The sequence below is a fragment of the Equus caballus genome, chromosome 4 (assembly GCF_041296265.1).
Source record: "Equus caballus isolate H_3958 breed thoroughbred chromosome 4, TB-T2T, whole genome shotgun sequence".
In the NCBI taxonomy this organism is placed as follows: domain Eukaryota; kingdom Metazoa; phylum Chordata; class Mammalia; order Perissodactyla; family Equidae; genus Equus; species Equus caballus.
In genome coordinates this window covers 51,093,285-51,117,547 of record NC_091687.1, presented here as the reverse complement: position 1 = coordinate 51,117,547, position 24,263 = coordinate 51,093,285, and the positions used below count along the sequence as shown (strand labels likewise).

The 24,263-nt window shown below is 37.0% G+C and overlaps 1 protein-coding gene across 9 annotated transcripts in view; it reads left to right on the top strand.

The window, feature by feature from the left end:
* The window catches only part of DGKB (diacylglycerol kinase beta), a 675,344-nt gene that overhangs the window by 629,991 nt on the left and 21,090 nt on the right, over positions 1 to 24,263 (top strand). For all 9 annotated transcript variants that reach the window (XM_070264567.1, XM_023639309.2, XM_070264566.1 and 6 more), the window contains 2 exons: positions 16,865 to 16,985; positions 17,923 to 17,983. In XM_070264567.1, the coding sequence (XP_070120668.1) occupies positions 16,865 to 16,985; positions 17,923 to 17,983 (182 nt within the window). The remainder of the gene's footprint in view (positions 1 to 16,864; positions 16,986 to 17,922; positions 17,984 to 24,263) is intronic.

The following is a 24,263-nucleotide window of genomic DNA, read 5'->3' as shown; positions in this document are numbered from 1 at the left end:
CAGAAGCCAAGACAAAAAAAGCAACCTAAGTGTTCATTGATGGATGAGTGGATTAAAAAAATGTGGCATATACCTAGAATGGAATATTATTAAGCTTTTAAAAAGAAGGCAATCCTGCCATTTGTGACATCATGGATGAACTTGGAGGACATTATGCTAAGGGAAATAAGCCAGACACAGAAGAACAAATACTACATGCTCCCACTTACATGAGAAATCTAAAATAGTCAAACTCATAGAAGCAGAGAGTAGAATGGTGGTTACAGGGGCTGGGGGGAGGGGAAAACAGGGCGGTGTTTGTCAAAGGGTACAAAGTTTCAGTTATACAAGAATAACTCCTAGAAATCTAGTGTACAGCATAGAGCCTATAGTTAACAACACTGTATTGTATACTTAAAAATTTGCTGAGAGTAGATCTTACATTAAGTGTTCTTATCACAAAATAAAAAGAGGAGAGGAAACTTTTGTCACTGATGGATATGTTTATGGCATAGATTGTGGTGATGGCTCCATGGCTGTATGCTTCTCTCCAAATTCATCAGATTGTGTACATTAAATGTATACGGCTTTTTATATGTCAATCATACCTCAATAAAGTGGTTTTAAAAAACAGAAAAATTTGATATATTAAAAACAAGTTTTAGCAAGGATTGAAAAACTGAGAACATGTTATGGTCTGAGTCAAACAGTTCTTTGACACTTCTTTTGATTCAGTCCTCTAGCCAACAATTTGTGACTTTTGCTCCCTGAACAGAGGATATGAGACGTCCCAAAGAAAGAGAGGATTTTAAGGGTAAGGAAAGAGAAAGGAGAGGTTCTGCTGGGCCAGGCAGAAGAAAGGGCTACTGTGGTGGATCCCAAGAACAGTGTACAACCACAAGTGGTTCCCTGGAAGAATCCTAAGAAGGTGGTGAGATGTCCTCAGATGGAAGAGCTGTGGAGGGATCTTCCATCTCAGATGGAAGAGCTAGGAGGCAGCCCCAGCACGGGTCTCAACAAGCGTCCTCAGTCCCACATGTACACGGCATCAGAATGCAAGCTTATATACCAGGAATAACAGTGGCAATATGACACAGTAAGAATGAGAGCCAATTTTCAAATTTTCCTGGCTATTCTACAATCTTTAAAGAGGAAATTGGTTTTTAAAATATCTGAGATGGAATTTACTGATAGGATGGAGTAATGGGAACATGGAGGCAGAATTAAGTTGATTGACAGGAAATAAAAACTATGATATTTTTGTTGAACACCTAACGTTGTGGGCTGATACACACACACGCACGCGCACACACACACACACACACACACACTGAAGGCTTCAAATGCTTAACACTTTTCCAAATAAAAGCACATTTCCTAATTTCAAAGAACTGCATGAAAATAACTACCAGAGATAAAGAACAGAAACATTGTTCATAGTAATACGTTTCTTTTTCTCCTTGCATTGATCCACCTGAGTATATGTCCCTGTCCCATACCCGTGACCCTGCTTTTATTATCCTTTTTTTGTGTGCAAAATAATTGCTGCCCTGCTATTAAAACAGGGGTCTTGGCTGTTTCAGATTGTTCCAAAAATATTCTGAACTTCCCTTTAGCCAGTTGACTAAGAACTTGAACCTTTTAGTTCTCATGGGCAAAGAGCCAATGAAGATTTTTATGAGACAATTTAGGTCATATTAACTTCTCACCAAATCATAAACGCTGTATTTTCTCAGCAGTTTTATATTTCCCAATTTAAACTGTGTGTGGAGAGGAGGCCTCATGTAACTAATGGAAGTATGGTCAGTGACTTAACAAGAGACCTCAGGTTAATCATTTCCTTGCTCATATTTATCTAGATGGACACATATATGGACACAAGGTTCAGTTCACCAAGGCTACTTGTAGAACTGTGTAGAAAAGCTGCAATAAATCAGAACCGTTGAAGGTCTGGGTCACATCAGATTTGAACATGGAGGCATGCATTAGGCCTCAGTATACAAGTTTCTACGTGTTAAAATTTCATCTACTATACCAGAGCACATTGAAATTTGTGAACAGAAGCACTGTCCTCATTTTAAAGGATGTGATTTCATATAACGTATATCAATGATTTCTATAAATGTTAATTAGTTGAAAAAACATTAATGGAAAATGTTTTTAAGTACAATTACATCAACTCATTGTCCTTCTTTTTAGGAATATGCTCATCTGTGAGTGCCATTTCCATTTTTATATTTTCTCAAATAGATGGCACTGGGAAGCTCGGTTAAAATGATGGAAGGATAAATATCCTGCGGTTTCCTTGGGGAGAAGGGAATAGGGATGACAATTAAGGACCTTTTACTGCTGCTCTTTGACAAGAAGCTTCAGATTGTCTAAATAGTTCAGATCGTCAATTGACATTGTCTTTCTTTGCTCCACACCTATTGAAGTAGATAAAGACTGGACATTCTTCCAATGGCCACCACAGTATATCTCATGACAACAGAAATTAAACTTTAAGAAGCACTTTGATCTCATTTGTCACATGTGAATAAACTTCTTCACATTTCCTACAGCTTCGTGATATTATGATTGTACAGGATGTGCTCTGTACAAATTTGAGGAGACGCCATCCACTTGCCTAGGCTGTGAATGGTGACTCTAGAGCTATATAGGATACAACCTGGACAGCTGCATACACTAGGCTAGAGGTTTAGTGACCTCTAAATCAGAAGCTTTTCTTTTTGTTATTGCATCCTAGCTGGCTAACTCCTATTTAAATGCTTTAATGCTAAATATTCTGGTTTATACATAAGAACCTTCTCTGAGCATAGGTGAATCATTGCTGCCTTTGAAATTTATTCATTATCAGAATAGATGAATATAAGAATGAGACAAATCAAAATATATATCCATCTCTAAGTGCTATTGTTGATTTTGTAGTTTATTTGCTTCTCACTCCAATTTGTTATTGGCTAATCCAATTAGCATCATAAGGGAAAATCCTGTGATTGTTTTTCAGTATGTCCTTTAACATGAGTACAGAAAAACTTGAGTATAGAAAGGACAAAAATTTGAACTTTTTTTTGGCTACTGTACTTTCTGGTACTGGCCTCCAAACAGAGATTATTCGCACATCTGTGGATTTTTTTTCACATTGCACATATTTGCACCTTTTTTTTTAAATGTTGACTGAATCACTTAATTGTAGAGGAGCATTCATTTTAATGTAAATCTTACAGTATTACATGAGTGAATGTATGAAAATAGCTTGGAACAGTTTAAATTGGGCAGAATTCTGCTTTGATCATAATGTGCCTCTTCAGCATTAAAATAAACTTGCAACATATGCTGAAAAACATGTGTAATAAGTAAATGCCTCTTGCATGGTGACTTATCTGGAAAAAAGCAATCATTTAATGGAACTCAGAATTCATAATATACTTCTAACAACCAACAATGTGATATGATTAGCATCTTACAATGACAAATAAGTACCTAGATATTTCTGATTTAAAGAAAGAATTTTTAACTTTTAAAAATGTTATCAAATTGTAATTGTTTTTGGAAATATTTGAAAACAAAACATTTAGGAGACAGCTATATAACATTTTATTATATTGTTACAGACTTACTCCTAACTTATTTATGCTATTTAAAAGATATCAAAAGAATGTGGCAAATTGAATTCAGTCTTTGGAGCTGTTAGTGAAATTAATGGAGTTATCAGTATTCTTGAATCATTCTGAGGATTGAAAAGAATTAGTAATGATAGAAGGGTTTCCAACAACAAGAATGGCAAGATAACAACAGCTTTCACCTTTGAAAATTACCTTGATAAGATATTATTAATTAATGACAATTATCCAAGGACTCTTTCCATCAGTATCCTTGAGATGCGGGCAGGAATTGTGACATCCTGAGAAGAGTCCAGGACACTTACTGTATAAGTGTGGGCAAAGTATTTGTCTTCTCTGACTTCCTTTCCCCATCTGTAAAATTGTATCAGTAAGGAATCCTTTTGGTTGCAAATTAAAAAAAAAAAAACACCCATCTAACAATGGCTTAAGCATAGTTCTTAAGTACTATGAGTATGTTAAATCATGAAAAAATGTGGGAAACTAAACAGAGCAGATAAGTATAAGAAATAACTACTTCATAAAAGATAATCTATCAATTTTTGCCTTTAATCAAAAGGAATACATTTGTCACTTCAAGAAATTTTCTCTGAAATCATGAGCCATTTGTTTTCCAAGATAGTACTCATTGTAAAACAAATTCTAAGGTGAGTCTGTCTTTCTTTTGGAGACACTTCCAGAAGACTATCAGGAAAGCTTCAAGTGTACTTAATACAGTACATTATTACTAATTCAACATATGCTTATTGATTGTCTGCTCTGTGCCAGGTTGTACATTTGGGAATCTAAAAACAAAACAAAAGAATTCCAAAGCAACACAATATATGATTCTCACCCTTAAAGATTTTAAGTTCATTTAGAAATAGTGTTCGTATCCACAGATACATGTTCTCCAAGCAGTCTTCTGCAGAGTTTCAGAGAGCTCAGCGTGAATGTCTCACAGAGCCACAATATCAGCATATCCTAAACCAAACTCACTATGTTCTCTACTGCCCCACTGACTTTCCCCTGGGCTTTCCCCACGTTGGTTGGTGGCATTACCGTCAGCTTGCCTCACAAGCCTGAACCTGGGCATCATCATGCCTTGTAATACACTCCGTCTCCCGGTTCCTGGTACTGTTGGTCCTGCCTCCTAAACAACTTTCCCTTTCACGCACATGGTCACTGCCTTACTTTAACTCCTTGTCATCCCTCACCAGGATTATTTCAGTGCTGTTCTAATTGATCGCCCTGCTTCTTACCTCATTTCCTTACAATCCATCTTCCACACGACTCCCTCAATGTTCTTTTTAAATTGCAATCTAATCACTTCTCTGCTTAGCTTAGAAATCTTAACTGGCTCCCAGTCAACTACAGGGAAAATCCAAGCTTCCAAGCAAGGTTTATAAGGCCCTTTATGACTGAGTCCTCATTACCTCATTTCTCACAACTCTTCCCCTTGCTATTTCTACTCCAAGAAAACGGAGATGTTTATAATTAACTGAACATACCATGTGACCTTATATGTCATTATATTTTCATACACTTTTCTCATCCTGGAAGAGCTTCATTCAACCCAATATCAGAAAACTAAAATTTACCATCAATATCATCAGCTCCAGAAAGACTTTCACTAAACTCTTCCCATCCCAACTCTCCCTACCCGCAACTACCATCCACAGAATTAAATGCTCTCCATTTTTCTCAATGTATATTTCACACACTTGGCTATTGTAGCACTGATTATACTACGGTACCTTTTTTTTTACATGTCAAGTCTCTTAAGGCTACTAACCTCTTTCAGATTAGGAATGATAATTTTATTCACATGTATCTCAGTCAGCTTCCACACTGCCTGGCATATATTGATATACTGAGCAACTATTTGGTGTTCAATGTAACTATCTTGTATGAAATAAATGGATAAATGAACAAATGAATGTTAAGTAGTATTATGAAACAATATGTATGATATAACAAAATAAATATAGAGATCAAGTGTAAGCCAGCAAAATAAAAACTCTCGCCTAAATCCCTAATCAAGAAGAAACAAAAAGAGATCATCAGAAATTCATAATAGCTATGTAAAAATGGGTACTACTTTGGTGAGTAATGTGGGGTGAAAATCAGCTTTGGACTGAAACATTGATGATGATCATACTCAATAGTAAGACACTCTCATGTAGCTCATTAGGCAACGAGATGATCAAAGTGAAAAGTGCTATGTGCCATTTTTAACTACTAGATCTTGCACTCCAGGAGCCACACTAGGTGAATATTTGATTCTGTGATTGCTCCCTCATAGTGTAGGTTGAATGCCAAAAGAGTCATGAAGATACTATGTTTTTATAACATTTACAAGTGGGTTGGTGACATAAGAGAACGCATTACAGAAGGGGTGTTATTAAAATGAGCCTTAAAAGACTAGCAGAATTTAAATAGCAGAGGAGGGAAAAGCTTTCCGTATTATTGAGCAGTGGCAATTGGTCCAATTTAGGAAACAGAAAATAGTTTGGACAAGGTATAAAAATTTGCATAGAGGGATATTGGAAATGAAGTTAAGTTTATGGATTGCTGAATGCCAAGGTTCTTGATCTTTAAGGAATACAAATCAGTTCAATGCGTCAGTGGAGAGAATGATACCACCAAAGTATCTTGAGGACGATGAAACTTGGAGTAGTAAGACCCGGAAGTCATGTCACTCAGGTGTCATTCAGTTGCAAATGAGAGAAACTCAATTCAGCTGGCTGAACAGAAGTAGACTATTTTTATTTTAAACGTTTAAACTTAAAATGATTTTAAAAGATATAAAGTGGATATATTTGCTTATATAACTGAAAAATCCCATGACAAGGTTCAGACATGGCTGAATCCAAGTGCTCAAACAATTTAGGAACCAGAATGGCTCCTCCCATGCAGTGGCCTCCAGGAGCTCCAGATTTATTCCTCGTTCTGAACTACAGTGAAATGTGAACTTCTCCTGTCCAGTGATTGTGTTAAGAATCTCTCTTTATGTCTTGCTCACCACTGTGTACTCAGCACCTAGCTAGCAACTGATATATGTGATTTTAATAATTTTCTTTGATTTTTTTGCTTTGACATTTTTGTTTTCATTATTCCTGAGGTTATAATAAGCACATGGTAAATAACAAATGTCTTATTTTGTAATATTGCAATCTAGAGATCTAAGATATTGTATACTTTATCACCTCCACTTTTATTTGAGAAATCATAAAGAATAACAGTAAAATAATTTATATTTAATAGCCTAATAAAGAAATTCATTACAGTCAGCTGCCACCAGCCCCGTTATGTGCAGCTTTGTTCTGCTTCCCAATTCAATCCCTCTGAACTTGTGGTTCTCCTAGCCTTGCACCTAGAACACCTGGGTGTCATCTCTTCATCCTCATTCTCTGTGGAAATAAGACCACTTTGAGTCTTATTTCTGCCCCTAGGTTCACACTGAGCCAAATCCTGTCCCAAGAGGCCTGCAGAGTGCTGACCTACTTTCTCTATCCCACTCTGACTCCAGGGTGGAAATGCTCTTCGCTTTGCCCTATGGAAACTGGGGGTCAGAGGGCTGACATAAATGCTGTGGGTAGTAAAGCCTTGAATCTCTGACTCCAGAGATTCATGTCTTCTGCCAGCCTCTTCAAAACTGTGGAAGGCTGACATGCTAGCTTTGAAGAAAGGTACAATCGCAGATGCTTCACTTCTTGACAACAATGCCCATTTCCCTGATGAAAGCTGCTCTTCTCACCTAGCTTCTCCCTAGACACCAGCTTTCTAGTTGTTTCTTGCTACTCTCATTCCCCGGCTTTAAAAATTCCTTCTTTTTATTGATGATCCACACAGGACAGATTCTTTCTACTTGCAACATAAATTAACACTCCTTTATGAATCTGTTTAGTCCCAAATGCTAGTTTCAGTCCTTTGTTGTGGAAAAAAGAAAGAACTGAATAGATGGAGTGTACGGCTCTGAGACTCTACTGAATAATTCAATTCTTTGACCCTATCCCCACATACTTTAAGCCCAAAGGTATGAATTTATCAGTCCAAAATGAGTTCCTAGACTCATTTTCCTTGGGTACATTGTTCTATCTCACACCTGGTGACCTTAGTTAGGTGGCCTGCGTCAGAGAGAAGCTGTGATTCCCTTTGTAGCATTTGCTCCATGATACCCGCCTTTCTACTGGAGGGAGGTGTACCTGGGAACTTGTCAAACAGGATCCACTAGTAGGTATTCCTTGAAATGTGCATCTCAGCTGTACAACTGCTATTTGAGAAACAGACCTTTCTAATAATATTTTTCCAATGAAATTGATACTCATTCTGCATTTTTACCCAACTAAGAGAAAAATGTTAATAGGAAAGTTCATCACAGGAGCTTTAAACTGTCTGGTAAAAGTGGCGATCAGTCCAAACACATTAAAATTCTATTTTCCTTTACAAGTGTTTGCTGCAGATGACCCCCAGTGATCTTAAATATATTTCTGTATCTGTAACTGAATCGAGGTTTTCCGTACAGCATGTTCTAATGGCACTCTGGCCTTTAGCCAACAAGGCACTGAATAAGGCTATTTTTAAAATACAGAAACTGGGAACAGCTGCAGCAATCAAATTTGATAAAAACAGAGAGGAACTTTGCTTTTTTTTTTAACGGTTTGTCCAAGTTTAGACTTCTTTCATAGAACTGCTTCTGTTCTGTTGTAGGAAGGGCTACAAGACCAATACAGTGAAGCCCTTTTAAACAAATAACTTTTAAAAGAATACAACTCAAGAGAATAATTTTTCTTTGTACCAAGAGTGTCAATGCAGTGGTACTTTAAAATATTTTTAAAAAGGATATATCCTATAAGAAGACGTAGGAGAAGAATGAGTTATACCAGTAAAGTTTGTTCTATAAAAGAGATTTTGGCTTCCCCCACCCCAAGGCAACTCCATGAAAGGGGAGGTGAAGTCCTTAGTTTCTCAGCGCTGGAAATCGGAAAGTTTGCGTTTGAACTTCTCTTCTGTTCTCAGTGTTGTTTGGGGCGAAAGTACTTTGAATGTTCCATTTCTACTTTCGCGTTACTATTAGTCTTGAAGGCTGCTGTATTTTCTAAAATCTGGATTAATATCAATGCAGTTCTTTTATAAAGATAACATGACATGCTTCTTAAAATGTAAAGGAAAACTTTTTCACAGAGATCTTTTGTGCTTATCTGAATCCCTCAACATGTCTATGTACAAGGGCTCATTCTTTATTTTTTTTTTAATTCAAGCTCTGTGGGAACTTGTCAGTGCATGATTAATAAGCGTCAGGAGGTGAAGAGATGCTGAAGCTCTCCGGTACAGTAGCAGGCTGCAGGCTCTCTCTTCTGAGTGATTTCATGTGTGGAATGGATTTCTCCACCAACTTCATAATTGACATGACAAAGGATATTGTATTTCTTATAAGTATTTACAAATGAGATTAATTGAAAAATCCCATCCAAATAAAACCACTTATGTCAACATTAATTCAATTTAGTAATCCAAGATGTAATATAATTCTTTTTCTGTAGCCATAAGTCATGAAATAATATTATCTTACTGCATAAGAAAGAAAAAGACGGAGAATATATACAAAATAGAAGAATGCAGGTATATTTTAAGCTTTACTAACATGTTGATAGATAGCCTATTGGATATGTTAGTCCATCTGCCTACAATCTATTACAAGCTTAAAAAATTGAAAAGCCAAACTAAGCAGAGTCTTCTCTCACTGAAATAATCTTTTCCTAGAGGCATTGATGAGTCAAGACGTGCTCATCTTTAAATGGTGAGGCAATAATGATATGAAGTGTGTTGTTAGTGCTTGAGACAATAGTGGTCCTTGTCTCAGTTGTGTTCTCATGTCCTTTTCTCAGCTGAGAGTGGGATCTTCAGTCCTGCACAGCAGCAACACTCCTTATATACACACCCTGTTCTAAACAGACGCTGTGGCAGCTCTCTTGTGCAGTGTCTTGAACTCGGCGGGTTTCGAGAGTTCTCTTGAAGGACACCAGATTCCAGGATGGAATCCTATAGTTTACCGATATCAAAAAGTCCCCGATGAAAGTTGTTGGGATTTAATTCTATTTAGTCAAGTAGTTCTTTTCCGAAGACAAACTGCCAGGAGAGTGAGATTTACTTCTGACGAGCAGTGATTTCATGCAAACGGCCCGAGAAAGCACAATAACCCCAACATAATTGAGGCTCTCAGTCTGTTGCTAGGAGCACAATATTTATATGTAACCAGGAATAATCGGATATCAAAACCAGCTCTGTCATACAGGGACCGTTTTAGTGTAAATCGCTATTCCTCATCATGATGTTTTGTCCTTAATTTTTTAAGTTTAATTAAGCATTGCTTATAAGTGAGTTCAAATGCTTTACCATGTTTTTAAAATTTTATTGTTTTTCATATTTCATTGAAACTAAAATAAGGAGACAGCAGAAACATGCCATTATATATTTTAAGAAAGTAACTGATCTTCGTAGAGCTTCTGGAAACTGAATGTAAAGACTACACAGTCGTATGTAAAATAATATTGATGCTGCCCCCTAATAAATTGGATTTTAATTTGAGTGGGGTTTTTTCAGTTGTTGGAACTGCTTAAGTCTTAGGAGAATAGAGGTTGGTGATCTCCTGGTGACTTCACCCCTTAGCAGGCATCAGTGTTAGGGTGCCAGATGCCCCTCCAGATGCTGTTCAGAATTTGCTGACATCAGGCTTCATTCATGAGCACTTGCTTTGTTTAGTGATGGCACTAATATGAGGAGACACGTAAAGTAGCTTGGTTTGTGGAAGAGGGCAGGGGAGGACTGGTGCTGTGAAAACATCCCCACACACACTAACAGTTTATTCACAAGGAAAACAAGCAACAGCCTTGAGTCCCTCCACAAAGCTGGACGAAACAAACTGACTCAGGAACCCAGAAGCGGCGGTGCTCAGATTCACGGCTAGCTTGCGCTCATAAACTCTACTTACTTTTCCTGGTAATACACATTGCCTGTTGCAGCCATGGATTGCTGCGGGAAGTCTTTAAGCTGGTTCTCCATGGGCCTTGTCAATGAAATGCCTATGATTTCTTGGGTGTGTGTCCCCAGGTGAAGATCACTTTTCAAGTCCACCACAGCAAAATGATTTGCAGGCCCTGGACTACTTTGGTCACAGCAGGAAAGTTGTTGACAATACGCCATACTGTGATTTCTGGTCTTTGCTTTTTTTTGGATCCGTTTTAGGGAAGTTCAGAATTTTAGAATGAAAATACATAAAGTTATAGTCAGCTCTGGCTGGCTGGTTGTTTTCAAAAGCCATATGGCTTTAAAAGAGATGATCAAATCCATTCTTTAAAAGTCATTTTTAAACTCAGGCATGTGATTCCTCCCTCTCTCTCTCTCTCTCTCTCTCTCTCGCTCTCTCTCTCTATATATATATATATTTCTGTATATGTATCTTAACCCCTTATTTTTCAGATTTCAACAGAGAATGGGATATTTCCCACTGCTAGATTCTCCAAATAACTGTAGTTAATCAATTTATGTACTAGATTCTAAGCTTTTTAGTTTTTACATTTTAACGATTTTGGATGGAAATCTTTCCAAAAAGTATTTTGCATTTCTTAGCCTTCTTACAGCGATTCTTCAGTATATAATTCACACATGACCTGGAGTAGCCATGATGAATGAGAGTTTTGTACTGTGGTTTCATTTGCTGATGGCATCTGAAACAATTTAGCTGTATGATTATTTGCAGTACCATTTTAAGGTGTTATATATATTTCTTTGCAGTATTTATTTTTTCTTTTCCATCACTGCTAATATTTAATTGGTTAATTCTTAGTGTTGTCAGTAGGTACAGCAACATGGAATTTGGAGTTAGGCATACCCAGTTGGAAAACTAGATTTTCAACTATATGTGAAGACTTGGACAAGTAACATACCTTCCTTATCAAGAAAGAGAGGAGAATAACCAGCCTCAAAGAAGTGTTAAATGGAAGTCTTAAATGTGAGAATGCCTGTCAATATCTTAGCAGAGAACCTGCCCATAGTAGGCACACACTGTGGATACTAACCCTGCCCCTTTCATTGATAGACATATCATTGTATTGTGTGTTCCCTAGGGTGCTAAAAGTCTGCTTTAATGTTTACATACTTGTACTGGGAAACACAGAATCCATATTAATAAATTTTTCTTCCATTTCTTTCCACTCATCCCTTTTTCTCATTTGCATTTTCTAATTTATGGAGGTCACGGAAAACAGCCATTTGTGCTTGTTAGAAGTACATCTAAATTAAGAATCAACAGGTAATAGATGGACATTTTAAGGAAGAATCTCGAAGCATTCACATTGGTGGAGGAATTTCATCTATTCTTTGGCTTTTTAAAAGTTTATTCTGGATCCCCAGCCATGTTTCAAATAGTTGCTACCTAAATGAAGCATCACTGGCAGGCAAATATACAATCTAGCCACTCTCAGAAAGTGCAACTCTGTAGCTAGCTGTTCTCACCCTGGCCAAATAAGGACCTAATAGGCAGTGATATAATTAGCAATTTATGGTGATTACAAAATGTCCCCACTGAGTCAGTGAGGGTACCCCAGGACGTGGCCTCCCACAGTGTTGCAGCATCTCGCTGGACACCATGCCTGTGGAGAAAGCCCTGCCTCCACCGCTGTACTTCTCCCTTCGGTACACACTATAGTCTACGAAACGCCGAAATGCTACAACCCACATTCGGTCTGTGTTTGTAATGCATCCTCTTCTGTTCCTTCACATATGGCAGTCTGAAACAATTACATAATGAGACATATTATCAGGGCATAACTGTCAAAAATGAAGAGACGAAGCTATGAATAAATATTACCCACTTACTAGCTGTGCTGCTCCTGTGTTCTCAGCTCTATACTGAGCCCCTGACTTTCAGATTTTGCATTCATATCTGATTCACTGTGTGACAAAATAATGCAGCACTAACAATGTACAGGAAAAGATTTGCAAAGTCAAAGGCAAATTTAACTCTAAAATAGGGTGTCTTAACCATTTTTGTGCTATGGTCTGCTTTGCCAGTCTCGTGAAATCTACCATCTCTTTTCAGAGTAATGTTTAAAGTTCATAAAATAAAATATGTAGGCCAACAAAGGAAATCAATTATATTGAAACATTGTCAAAATTTTGACTTAGTAACATAAGGGCTTCTTTATTAATAAATTAACTTTAAAATCGAGCAGGAGGTCAATAATTATTAAGATTTCAAGGTAATAATTAGTTTAAATAGCATTTTGAAATATTGCAACAACTATAATGTGATATGAAAAGATCTGTGATAAGTATCAGTGACAAAGTCGTAGCTATGATTTCTTGGCTAAATTTGTAATTGAAATAAATGCTTAATTTCAATTCCATATTAGTAAAAATAAAGCATTTTCCCCATTCAGAATCACTGACCTTGTTTTAAGAATCTCACTCTAATATGACCCAATTTTGGTTATTTCATTAAGTTTCTTCCCTCTGAAGCACCTCTACTAGACTTTCTATTTTAAATACGAAAATATCAAATTTGGCAGATTCTCTTGCCTCTGTTACTCCCGTGGAGCCATTTGGAAAGGCATGTTAACTCTTTCAGAAATGTACTATTTTTTCCCCTTCAAAAATACATCTCATAACATTAAATTGAACAAAAATAATATCTTCCTCAGAATAGACACATATTTCCCAATGTTAGGATGTCATGATTTCTCAATGATGGGCAGGTGATTCTCACAGGTGAAGCTGAGTCTCACCTGGATCTCTAGGTCTGGTTGCAATTTCTATCTTCCTCTCTATGACTCTGTTTCTGTTTCTCACACTCAAGCAAGCCAACCAGGATGCAGTGACTGAGCGTAACATTGTACATTAAGCTGCTCTAGTTTCTTCCTTTGCAATAAAGTTATTTGGGAAGTTTGCTATTTCATGATTAATAACAAATTGATTATGAGGATCCTCACAGTACTCTAATGTGGTGAGACCTCGTGGTTGAGAACAGCTGTTCCACACACAGATACATACACTGTGGAATGAGTGCTTGGGTCTTGTGTCTTTGGGGCCGCTGTGATTCCCTTTAGCATTGATAGTGGCAGAACTAAAGTGAAAACCTCAGTGACCTGAAAGAGTTAATGTTTCTCTTAAGCAGAGGTTGGCACTTTTTCTCGAAAGGTCCAGACAGTAAATATTTTAGGCTTTGTGGACCATATGGTCTCTGTCACAACTACACTACTCTGCCATTGTAGTGTGAAAGCAGACTTAGACAAAACCTAAATGAATGAGTGTGGCTGTGTTCCATGAAAAACTAATTTATTGACTGAAATTTGAATTCCATATAATCTTCAGATGTCACAATATTATTCTTTTAAACACTTTTCCCCCTCTATAAACATGTAAAAATCATTCTGAATTTGCAGGCCATACAAAAACAGGCAGTGGGCTGGATTGGTCCACGGGCTCTCGTTTGCTACTCCTAGTATGAAATCAATAGACCAGTAGCAAATCAACTAAGTAGGTTAATCCGCTTGGTTATGACATCTCAAGGGGACCTGCACTTAAAATAAATTTTAGCTGGAATGTGAAGTGAGGAAGTCTTTGATGTTTTTAGATGATGCTACATATGGAAGCAGAATTCAAAATTATAGAGATAAACACTATCTTTGCCTGAAATCAATCAGGACCCTGATCTCAAAGACAGTATGTGAGAGGCACCAGTTGTATACAGACATTGCAAACTGTGCTGTATCAAAAAATGTAGAAGCATTAGGGGAGTAAATTTGTGCAGCACAAATGTGGAGTTTCTTTTCATTTTTTCTGAGTATCTAATTAGAAGGAATACGATATTTATTTACCTTTACCAGAGTTAGCAAATATTCCACAATTTCTGTACAATTCTTTGTGTTGGGCTGAACATGAAAGTTTGAAAGCCTACGTCTTCCAAATCCACAAGAAATGTCTTCATTACGGATTATTTATGGCAGAATTGATTGTCAAGGCATTTGTGCAGGGAGAAAAACAAAGACAAATTAAAAGAAAGAAAAAAAATCAGAAGGAGGGTGGTAGACAGTAGCAATATGGTGTGGGTGTAGACAATCCCTGTGATTTGTGGAAAAGTGAGGGCTCACAGATTAACTCTGTCGTGAGGAAGTGTCTAATTTCTTGCAGAATACTTCCCATCAACCAGATCATTACAAAAATTAGCATAAAATTTCACCTATTTACAAATCAGGCAGTGTGAAATATATAATACCAAATATGAACTTCAATCTTGTGGTTGTTGTTGTTGTTTTATAAATATCACCAGACACACATCTGGGGTTTTAGTGCTTGCCACAATGTAGTTTTCAGCTTGACATATATCTAAGAAATGCGTATATTAACACCCAGGCTATAGAGCCAAGCACATTTTAGTGCCGGCTACAGCTGAAAGAATATGTTTCTATTCCTTGTCCATCTGTTCTTGGCAACATAAATTTAAACTAGAAACACAGAATAAGTTTCATGAGAAATATGTCTAAATAGGGTTTAGAACAGCAAGGTGAATGCTCTAAGTTATTATGACTTGTTAACATTTGATTTTGTAGCTAGAAGGTTGTGTTTACTTAGAGAAATCTCAAAGCTACAGCTATAGCTTAAAGTTTAAAAACTGAGTTTTTTTAAATCAATTCACTTAAAAAAATACGGTGGCTTGGTCACACTTGCTGTTTTAAGGGCTTATATTAAATTTGCCGGTGATCATGAGCCTAACGAACTTTGAGATTTCAAAGTGCTTTTTGCCACGCACTTGAACTACACTGAGAATGTACCATTTACATCTCTGAAGGCCATGCTACGATAGACTGACTCATCAGTGGGTAATGAGTGTTTTCCATACAAAATGGAGTCCATACAAAACACATTTGCCTGTTTTTCCTCAAGTCTACCCTCAGTGATGAGCAACTATTGCATGGTTATCTTATATCATCATCATGCCCTCCCACTCTATGTCACAGCCCACAGCTTTTTCTGCTACTAAAATAATATTAAACTATTTATTCACATATAACCCGCATTTCTATAAATTTTTTTTTAAAGATTTTATTTTTTCATTTTTCTCCCCAAAGCCCCTGGGTACATAGTTGTATGTTCTTCGTTGTGGGTCCTTCTAGTTGTGGCATGTGGGACGCTGCCTCAGCGTGGTTTGATGAACAGTGCCATGTCCGCGCCCAGGCTTCGAACCAACGAAACACCGGGCCACCTGCGGTGGAGCGTGTGAACTTAACTACTCCGCCACGGGGCCAGCCCCCTGCATTTCTATAAATTTTTAAAGTCTCTTTTTCTCGTATGGCTGATCTATCACATGTAGCATAGTGGTTATGCATCAAAGTGGTTGGGTTCAGATTTTGCCTCTGTCACTTCTTAGGTAGGGAATATGAATAAAGTAGTTAATTTCTCTAATTTTCAGCTTCTCTGTCTGTAAACGGGAATCAGCATATTTATCTTAAATTGGTTTTGAGGGGGAGCAAATGAGATGATGTATAGAAAGTGATTAGTCCAATGCGAGGCACCTAGTAAACACTCAACAAACAATATCTATACTATTAGCCTCTTTCAACTGTCGTCTGTTAAAAAAATAAAGATTGCACTGTGCTAATTGTCTAGTCTACTCCCAAATAATATTTGGTAGCATAGTTCTTATCATCAGAAAAACATCTCAAGAAATTCATGTTCTTTCTTGAAATTCTGCTCAAAGTTACCTATGACTGTGGGCAAGTCACTCAATGATTTAGAGACTGAGTCGTCTTATCTTTAAACTGAGAAAGTCCATGATCTCTAAGGTCTTTTGTTCAAGTAATTTAACAAAATCATGTTTGACAGCACATCTTCATACTTTATTTGCAGTGTTGAAATGTGTATTTGCTGCCAAATGTCTGATGTGGGATGTATAAATGTTCCATATATACATGTGGAATTACATTAAGTTTGTTGATGTTAAAAACTACTGGTATATTTTTTGGCATTATTTGGCTCAGAATCCATTCTTCCCATTTTGTTTTAGAATAAGCTGACAGAAAATCTTTTTCCACAGCACCTCAAGGTTTACTTAAACTGAGAGTTTCAGAAGTAGGGCATCTTTTCATTTGCTTCCATCTCCAAGACAGAAAAGCTTTCTTTTTGAAGTAGCCTTTATTTTTCATCTCCGTAATATCTAATGGCATTCAATTGTGGGCATATGCATATGCACTGTAACTTACAAGACTTCTCTTTTCTTTCAGATTTGAGTGATCAGCTACTGGAGGTGGTTGGCTTGGAAGGAGCCATGGAGATGGGGCAAATATACACAGGACTGAAAAGTGCTGGACGGCGGCTGGCTCAATGCTCCTCTGTGGTCATCAGGTAGTTCTTTCTCTATAATTGAGAAAGGAATGTGACGTGGTGTGACTACCAAATAACTAAAAGTATGCAGGCCTCCAATAACGACATGTGCCTTGTTTTTGCCTCTTGTGATCAATGATGAATGCTGATATATTTCAAAATAATGAAAATTGGCAGACTTCACAAAATTTTAGTTAGCTATACTCGTCAGGTTCATTGAAATTTGATTCTTTCTTGTTGAGATCATAGACACAATTCTAACATAGAAATATCATCCTTTCTAATCTGGTTCACATTCAGTTTAATTTACCGAAGCATCGAAGCCTCTACTGGGCAAATTACCCAGTAAAAAAACTGTTGAAGCATCATTAACTTAAATTCTTTCATGCACTAAAGTGCACCATTGTTTCTATAAAATTAAATAAATAATAATTAGAAAGTAAGGTTTTATATGTGGATTAAATTTACAATTTTCCAAGAAACATTTTTTCCAAAATTTTACTTGTAGAATAAAAAGGACCCTAAGGTGAAACCATGGATTACAGCACAGATATAATTGATGTTATGTATGTGAAAGTACTGATACTGGGAAATCTAAGACATCAAACACTTTTTCTCCAGGTTTACGACATGGGTTTGCACGAAAACAAGGAGGCGCTTTTAACTGTAGGAATTCTGATTGTGTCATTAAACATAAACCCTACATTTTTCTTTTGGCATCTAGAATTTTTGTTTATATCATCACATTTACGAGGAAGCTTTTAACATTCCTATGACCAAGGTACTTTTTAGGATATTTATTAATAGTCCAGAGTTGAAGTCCCTTTCAAAAGAGATAAATTTAGAGCCTAGCTATTACCGTATTTGCCCTCTTTGGTCTCATCATCTTACACCTTACATATAGTCTGTTATATAAAGTATGTCAGTGTTATACTTAAAATGAAATATTTTCCCCCAGGACTAGCAAGTCTCTGCCAATGCAGATCGATGGGGAACCATGGATGCAGACCCCATGCACGGTGAGTACGAAGTAGTTGAAATGCTATGTCACTTTCATTTTTGCTTTCCAGATATCACATACACCTATAAGTAACTACTCACATACCCCTATAACTAACTATTCATGATATATAAGCTTTGGGCCTATCAGCAAGTACCTTTTTTGTCCCATTTATGTGACAGACCCATTGCATTCAGGTTTTCAGCAGTATATGTCCTTGGCAATGATTTAGCTTTTGAATGTTTGTGTTAGCCTAAGTCTAACCTGTAGATGCCATAGATTAATTATGAACTCTGGAACTAAACAAAACTGAAAAAGTTTCTCTTAACCTTTCTAGTACTCATTTCAGAACACCTTATGAGAAAATTATTTATGGGCCCTTCAAACATAACTCTTCCTGAATTTATTACCCATGTGCTTTTTTGCCTCCATTTCGGGATTCGAGGGCCTCCTTCCCTATAGACAGTTCCCTCTATAGTTGTTTTCTCCATAATGAGATGTTATTTTTCAGACATTTAGATCTGAAAAAGTTTTCATTTCCATTTGTATGGTGAATATTTTAACCGCATTTCAAAAATATTCTAGGCACTGCTTTTGGCACTGAGAATAGAAGCATGATCAGTAATATAGAGCATAATCAATAACAGAACATGGACAATAATATAACATCCTTCAAGGAACTTACATTCTGATAACAGGAAACTAACTAAACATAAACAAACAGAAATATAATAAATATAACTTCAGATTACAAGAGTTATCAAAAAATAAGGCAAAATGATGAAGAGGAGCTAGCTGGAGCGTAGTGGCTACTGCTTTAGATAAGTGGATCTGGGATGCCTCTTTGAAAGAAGAGTCAAAAGCTCAGTGTGTTAAAGAAACAGGAAGGAGGATGGTGTGACCAAAGCTTCTAGAGCTAAGGGGAGAGCAGTGAGAGGTAAAGTAGAAAAGATGGGCAGGGGACAGATCAGGTAGAAAAAATTATGGTAGAGTAGCAGCTCTTTCTAACAGCAATAGGAAGCTATGCAAGGCTTTAAACATCATCTGAGTCACATGTTTAAAGTTCACTTGGCTGCTCTCTGAAGAATGGACTGTACTGAGTAGCAGCTGGGAGACAGGGTCTATCAGAGTACTCTGGGTTTGGGCAAGGACAGCTGCAGGGAGTGGATGAATTTGAGCTACGTTCTGGAGGTGAAACAGAAAGAATTTGCTAATGAGATCTCTTGGGGATGGAAGATGAGGTAAAGAGATGAATCAAAAATTAGCTCTTACCTGTGAATGGTGGTGCCATTTACTGCATAGTGAAGACTGAGAGGGAGACTGGTCTGGGAGCGACTGGGAAGTTCTTAATCTTAGATTAGCACAAGCATTGTGCTAAGTGCTTACGTTACATGTGAGTATTTAGTCAATGGTCACACAAACTTTCAATAATGGACATCACCATTTTGCAGATGGAGAAAACTGAGGCTTTGGGAGGTTAAATAATTTACTCAAAGTCAGGTTTGTAGCAGACGTGAAACTCAAACCCAGGACTCCCTGATTAAAACCCGTTCTCTTAACCCCTAGTTTAAACAACTTTAGGTACAGATTCCAAACAGCACAGCTTAACATGTAAGACGGACGTGTTCATTTTACCTTTCCAACGGTTTTATTCTGAAACTGTTGGCTTAGTCTTTGTGTACAGCACAGAAGTATGACTTTTTGTTGTTTGTTCTTGGCATGTTCCTTTTAGCTACCTGAACCCCAAGTTTGTGAAATCCATTATTTCTGTAATAATAATGTAAAACAAACTTGTCTAAAAATCTCTCTAGACTGGTTACTTTCTATGCCTTCTACTTTCTCTGTACTTGGTTCAAAATATCTTTTAAAAAATTCCTATTCCTCCCTTTACTAGCAGGTATACACTTGTGTTTTGTCCATTATTCTTCACTTTTCAAAAGACACTTTCAAATTCACGTTTATACTCACATGGATGTTAAAGTTGGTGTTGTTGTGAGTGGGGCTGCTGGTTAGGATGGTGGGGACAGTAATAGTGGTCATAATGGTGATGGTGATGATGGTGGTCATGACAGTGGTGGTGGAACTGGTGGAGGTGCTGGCAGTGAGTTGCAACGGTGGGGGTGATGGTGGTGGGAGTGGTGGTAGCTGTATTCTTGTATTTAATGAAAGATCACTTTTCACCACTCTGGCCCGCAAGACAATGAATGAAAGACAATGAACCCAAACACCTTCCATGAGTAGTCTGTATTCATTTGGGAGCAGGAGAGTTTAGTCCCTGTGCCATGTTTTACATCAAGACGTCTTAATGGCAATGATAATATCTAACAATTATTAAGCTTTTAGTTTGTGCCACGTATAGTTTGAGATGTTTGACCTGTTTTGGCACATTTAATTCTCACAAAACCCTATGATTAGCCTCATTTTATGGATGAAGCAACTGAGGCAGACAAAGGTTAAATAGGTTGCCTGATCCCACACAGGTGATAAGAGGCAGAGTAGAAGCTGAAAGCCAGGTAGCCCAGCTCCACCGTCTGTGCTCTTCATCACTGCTCCCCACTGTGGGTCTCAACCTGAAAAGGCCCAGGGCAACCTGGGGACCCCACCCTCCAGAGTGTGACCTTTGGTAAATTACTTACTGCCATTTTCCAGCTTTGATAGACAATAGTCTATGTCTATTAAAATCTAATTAGTGTTTTAGAATAATTTTAGCTTATTTCACACAAGCCCTTCTAATGATACTTTTGTTAACTTTAAATTAGTAACAAGACATACATTTCACCTATTAATTATCATGATTTATACCATTGTGAAATTAATAATAATTTTATATAATTTATATTTAATTTTCTTTCCTTGGAAACTCTCTTATTCATTTAAAACATTTATCACAGCCTCCAGTGGGCCACGAACTGTACTAGACTGCGGCTCATTATTGTTATTTCACATTCCGGCATACTCTACTTTTCCTAGAACAACATGGAGCTCTGAACTTTAAATTTCACTTTAACTAAAGAGAATATTTAGTATTCATAGCATTGGTATGGTTTAACTAGACAGTGTTCTTCGCTTCAGTTGAATAACACAATGTTTTTCTTACAGAGTATGAGAATTGGTAGAAAGTTAAAATTCTTTGCTGAATTTAAATATCCATAAGTTGATATTCAATTTATGAAGGAATGGCTCTAGATATAATTTTAGAGCACAGCAGAAGTTCTGTTTTTTTTTGTTTAAGTGGAATCTATAAAATGCAAAAGCAGGTGATAAATGGGTCTTGATTCTTAGATCAATTAGTACTTTTAAAAAATAATAAAAGTAATATAGTTCTGGAGATAGATGGTTGCACAACAATGTGTATGCATTTAACACCATTGAAGTGTATACTAAAAAATAGTTACAGTGGTAAATTTCAGGTTACGTGTATTTTACCAGGATTAAAAAAGTAATTGAAAAAAATTAAGGTCATCTGTACTTACAAATTTCACCAATCCTGAGTTCAAATATCCGGAAAAGCCAAAACCAAAGAGCTTAAAAGCAACTCTTTAAATATATACTTTGTAATTATTTTTATGACCTTTTCAACTATCTTACTGGAAAGTAGTCAACAGAAATTTGTTAAGTACTCCTGTGTTCACAGTTTTGTAATAGTCACAGAGTCAACAAAGAACGAATTTTAGCCATATAACTATTAGCTGTGTTAACAAGCATATCAAACTAAAGAGACAGTTAGTTCTAGAAAAGCTTATGTTGAAATAGTTTAAGAAGAGCCTTTCTGTAAGCTGGACTCCAGTGCCTGTCTTCTCATTTCTATCTTCTTCCTCCCCAGTCCTTCCTCCTGAGCGTGTTGAACACACTGACTCTATTGTCAATATTTTCCTATTACGGGGAGAAAAAAAGGGCAGCTTGGGGAGGAAGAGAGGGAGGAGAACGGCAAGATATGGGAGGTTATAGACTAGGTCAGATTTCATTTTATATTTGCACATCCAGTCCCTCTGCCCCCATTTATTACAAGTGATGGGTGCCTAGTAAAGATTTGTTAAGTGAGGAGTGACTATACAAAGTCCCAGGAGCCTCAAATTCAGAATAAGCAAAACGGACTCATCGTCTGCCTCCCTCCCTCTCCTTCCCGCCACCAAATACTGACTTCGTACATTCCCAAACTCCTGCTCTTCCCTTTATCATACTGAGTTAGTGAAACCATTATGTACCCAGTGTTTCCTAAGCTAGAAATCTGAGAGTCATCCCACACTTCTCTCCGTACCCTCAAATTCAATTAACATGCTCACTTCCTGATATGATACATTTCTGGAATCTTTTCCTTTCTTTCTATCCCTACTACCACTGTCATAGATTTGGCTCATTTCACTTCTCTCTCCCTCCTGGCAGTAATCACATCAATCTTTCTGCATCTCCATTTTCTTTCTTTTCCATGTAAATCTATTTTTCTAGAATGATCACTATAAAATACTAATCTCACCATGACACTCTTCTACTTAAAGTGATTTAAATTACCTTATATCTGATAAAATATTATTTGAATTAGACTTCCGATTTCATCAATATCTTCTCTTCTTTCTTTTTCCTCTTTTCATGCACTTCCCTCTTATCCAAATAAGCATTTCTCCTTCTTTAGTTGAGTAACACAGCTCATCTTTTGAGACTCATTTCGTGCTGCTCCTCTTCCATAAGTCCTTTCCTGAGCGTGGCCCCTCTCTCCACTTCTCTACTCCATCCCTGACCCCAACTAGTCTAAAAGCTTAGCCTGAGTGCTTCACAGCCTTATCAAAGCACTAAGCATGTAACTATGTTACGCTGAAATTATCAGCTTATCTGCCTAGCTCATTGGTAGAAATAAGCTTATTGAGGTCAGGCACCAGGATTTTGGTCATCTTTGTACCCCCAGAGCATAGCACTGTGCCTCACACATCATTAGCCTACCAATATCAAATGCGTTTTGAATTTGTGAATTTCTTAAATACTTCTTGGGGTAGTATAACAATTTTAAAAAAATGCTTTCTACTAAATCTTTTTCACTGAACATAATGTAGGTTGGCTAGCAATTCATTCACATATTTTTCATATATAAATACATGTAAAAGTTATTTTGAGTTATCTTTATTCATTACATTCTCAAAGCAAAGAATTTGAATGTATCAGAGAAGAAATACTTTTTCACCCTTAAAAGATTTAATCGCTCTGTTTCCTGGTATGATACAATTAAGCTTCTTTGGGCTACTTCCCTCTGCATTATCAATTATGTATTCATTTTACACATTATATAGGCTGCATTCTGTTCATACTTTGAAATATTAATAGCCATGTATTAGTTATTACTTGTGATACTTTTATGAAAAGCAATGCCAAAGAGGTTGTAATGCAATTATCACTCTAGGTGCTTCATCTCTGATTAAGATAGAAAGCATTCCTGAAACTTTCTTCCACGTGGTAGAGAATGGACAGGACGTCATGAACAGATCATAAGCTAAATGGTGAAATGACCACAGGTAAAATACAAAGACTCATCAAAGTGACAGCCAAAGTCAAGGCAAATTCTGGAAAGCATTTACATGTGTTTTCGTCTCCCTTTGCCATTTTTATATACTTTCCTTAGTATAATACGTCTCATAACTCTGAAGCCACTTTGCCCAATATCAGCTTCCAATGTTAAATACCTTTAACATTCAACTCAGCGCTGATCTGGTAGTCAGTCTGTGCCTGCCAAGCCTGGTAGTCTTGCTGTCTCAGGTTGGATCCCTGGTATTCCTGGGGAAGATACCTGGCTGTTTAGTGCCCAAGAGCAACTGCCTCCTGCTGGCCCCACTTCCACTGTGTGGACCATTCTATAAGATGCTATATTTTGACTTGAATGCCACTTTTCTTCCCTGGCTCTAGCATCTACTTGACTCAGACCCTGGCTACTTGCCTAACCTTTGCTTGCACCCCCTCTTAGGAAGACCTGATCTTTTTCCCATTGCTCTAGACACTGTTAACTGGAGTTTAACTTCATTTTGACACTGTTTTCACAAAAAAACTATATCTAGCACAACTTTAAAACACAAACTCTTTAAAAAGAGCAACAGTGTTCTGGGGCCTATTAGATTTTTATTTATGTATTTGTTGTTGTAATTATTAAAAATAATCCTGATTTCAAACTGGTATTTAATTTTGAATCATTTGCCAGAATACAGGTTGATCTCAGGCCACTAAAAGAGAAAATACAAATTTCATAGGTTTAAAATTTTCTAGTCCCACAAATTTAGTGGTATCTAGATGAAGGCTGATTGAATTTTCAAGACATTTGG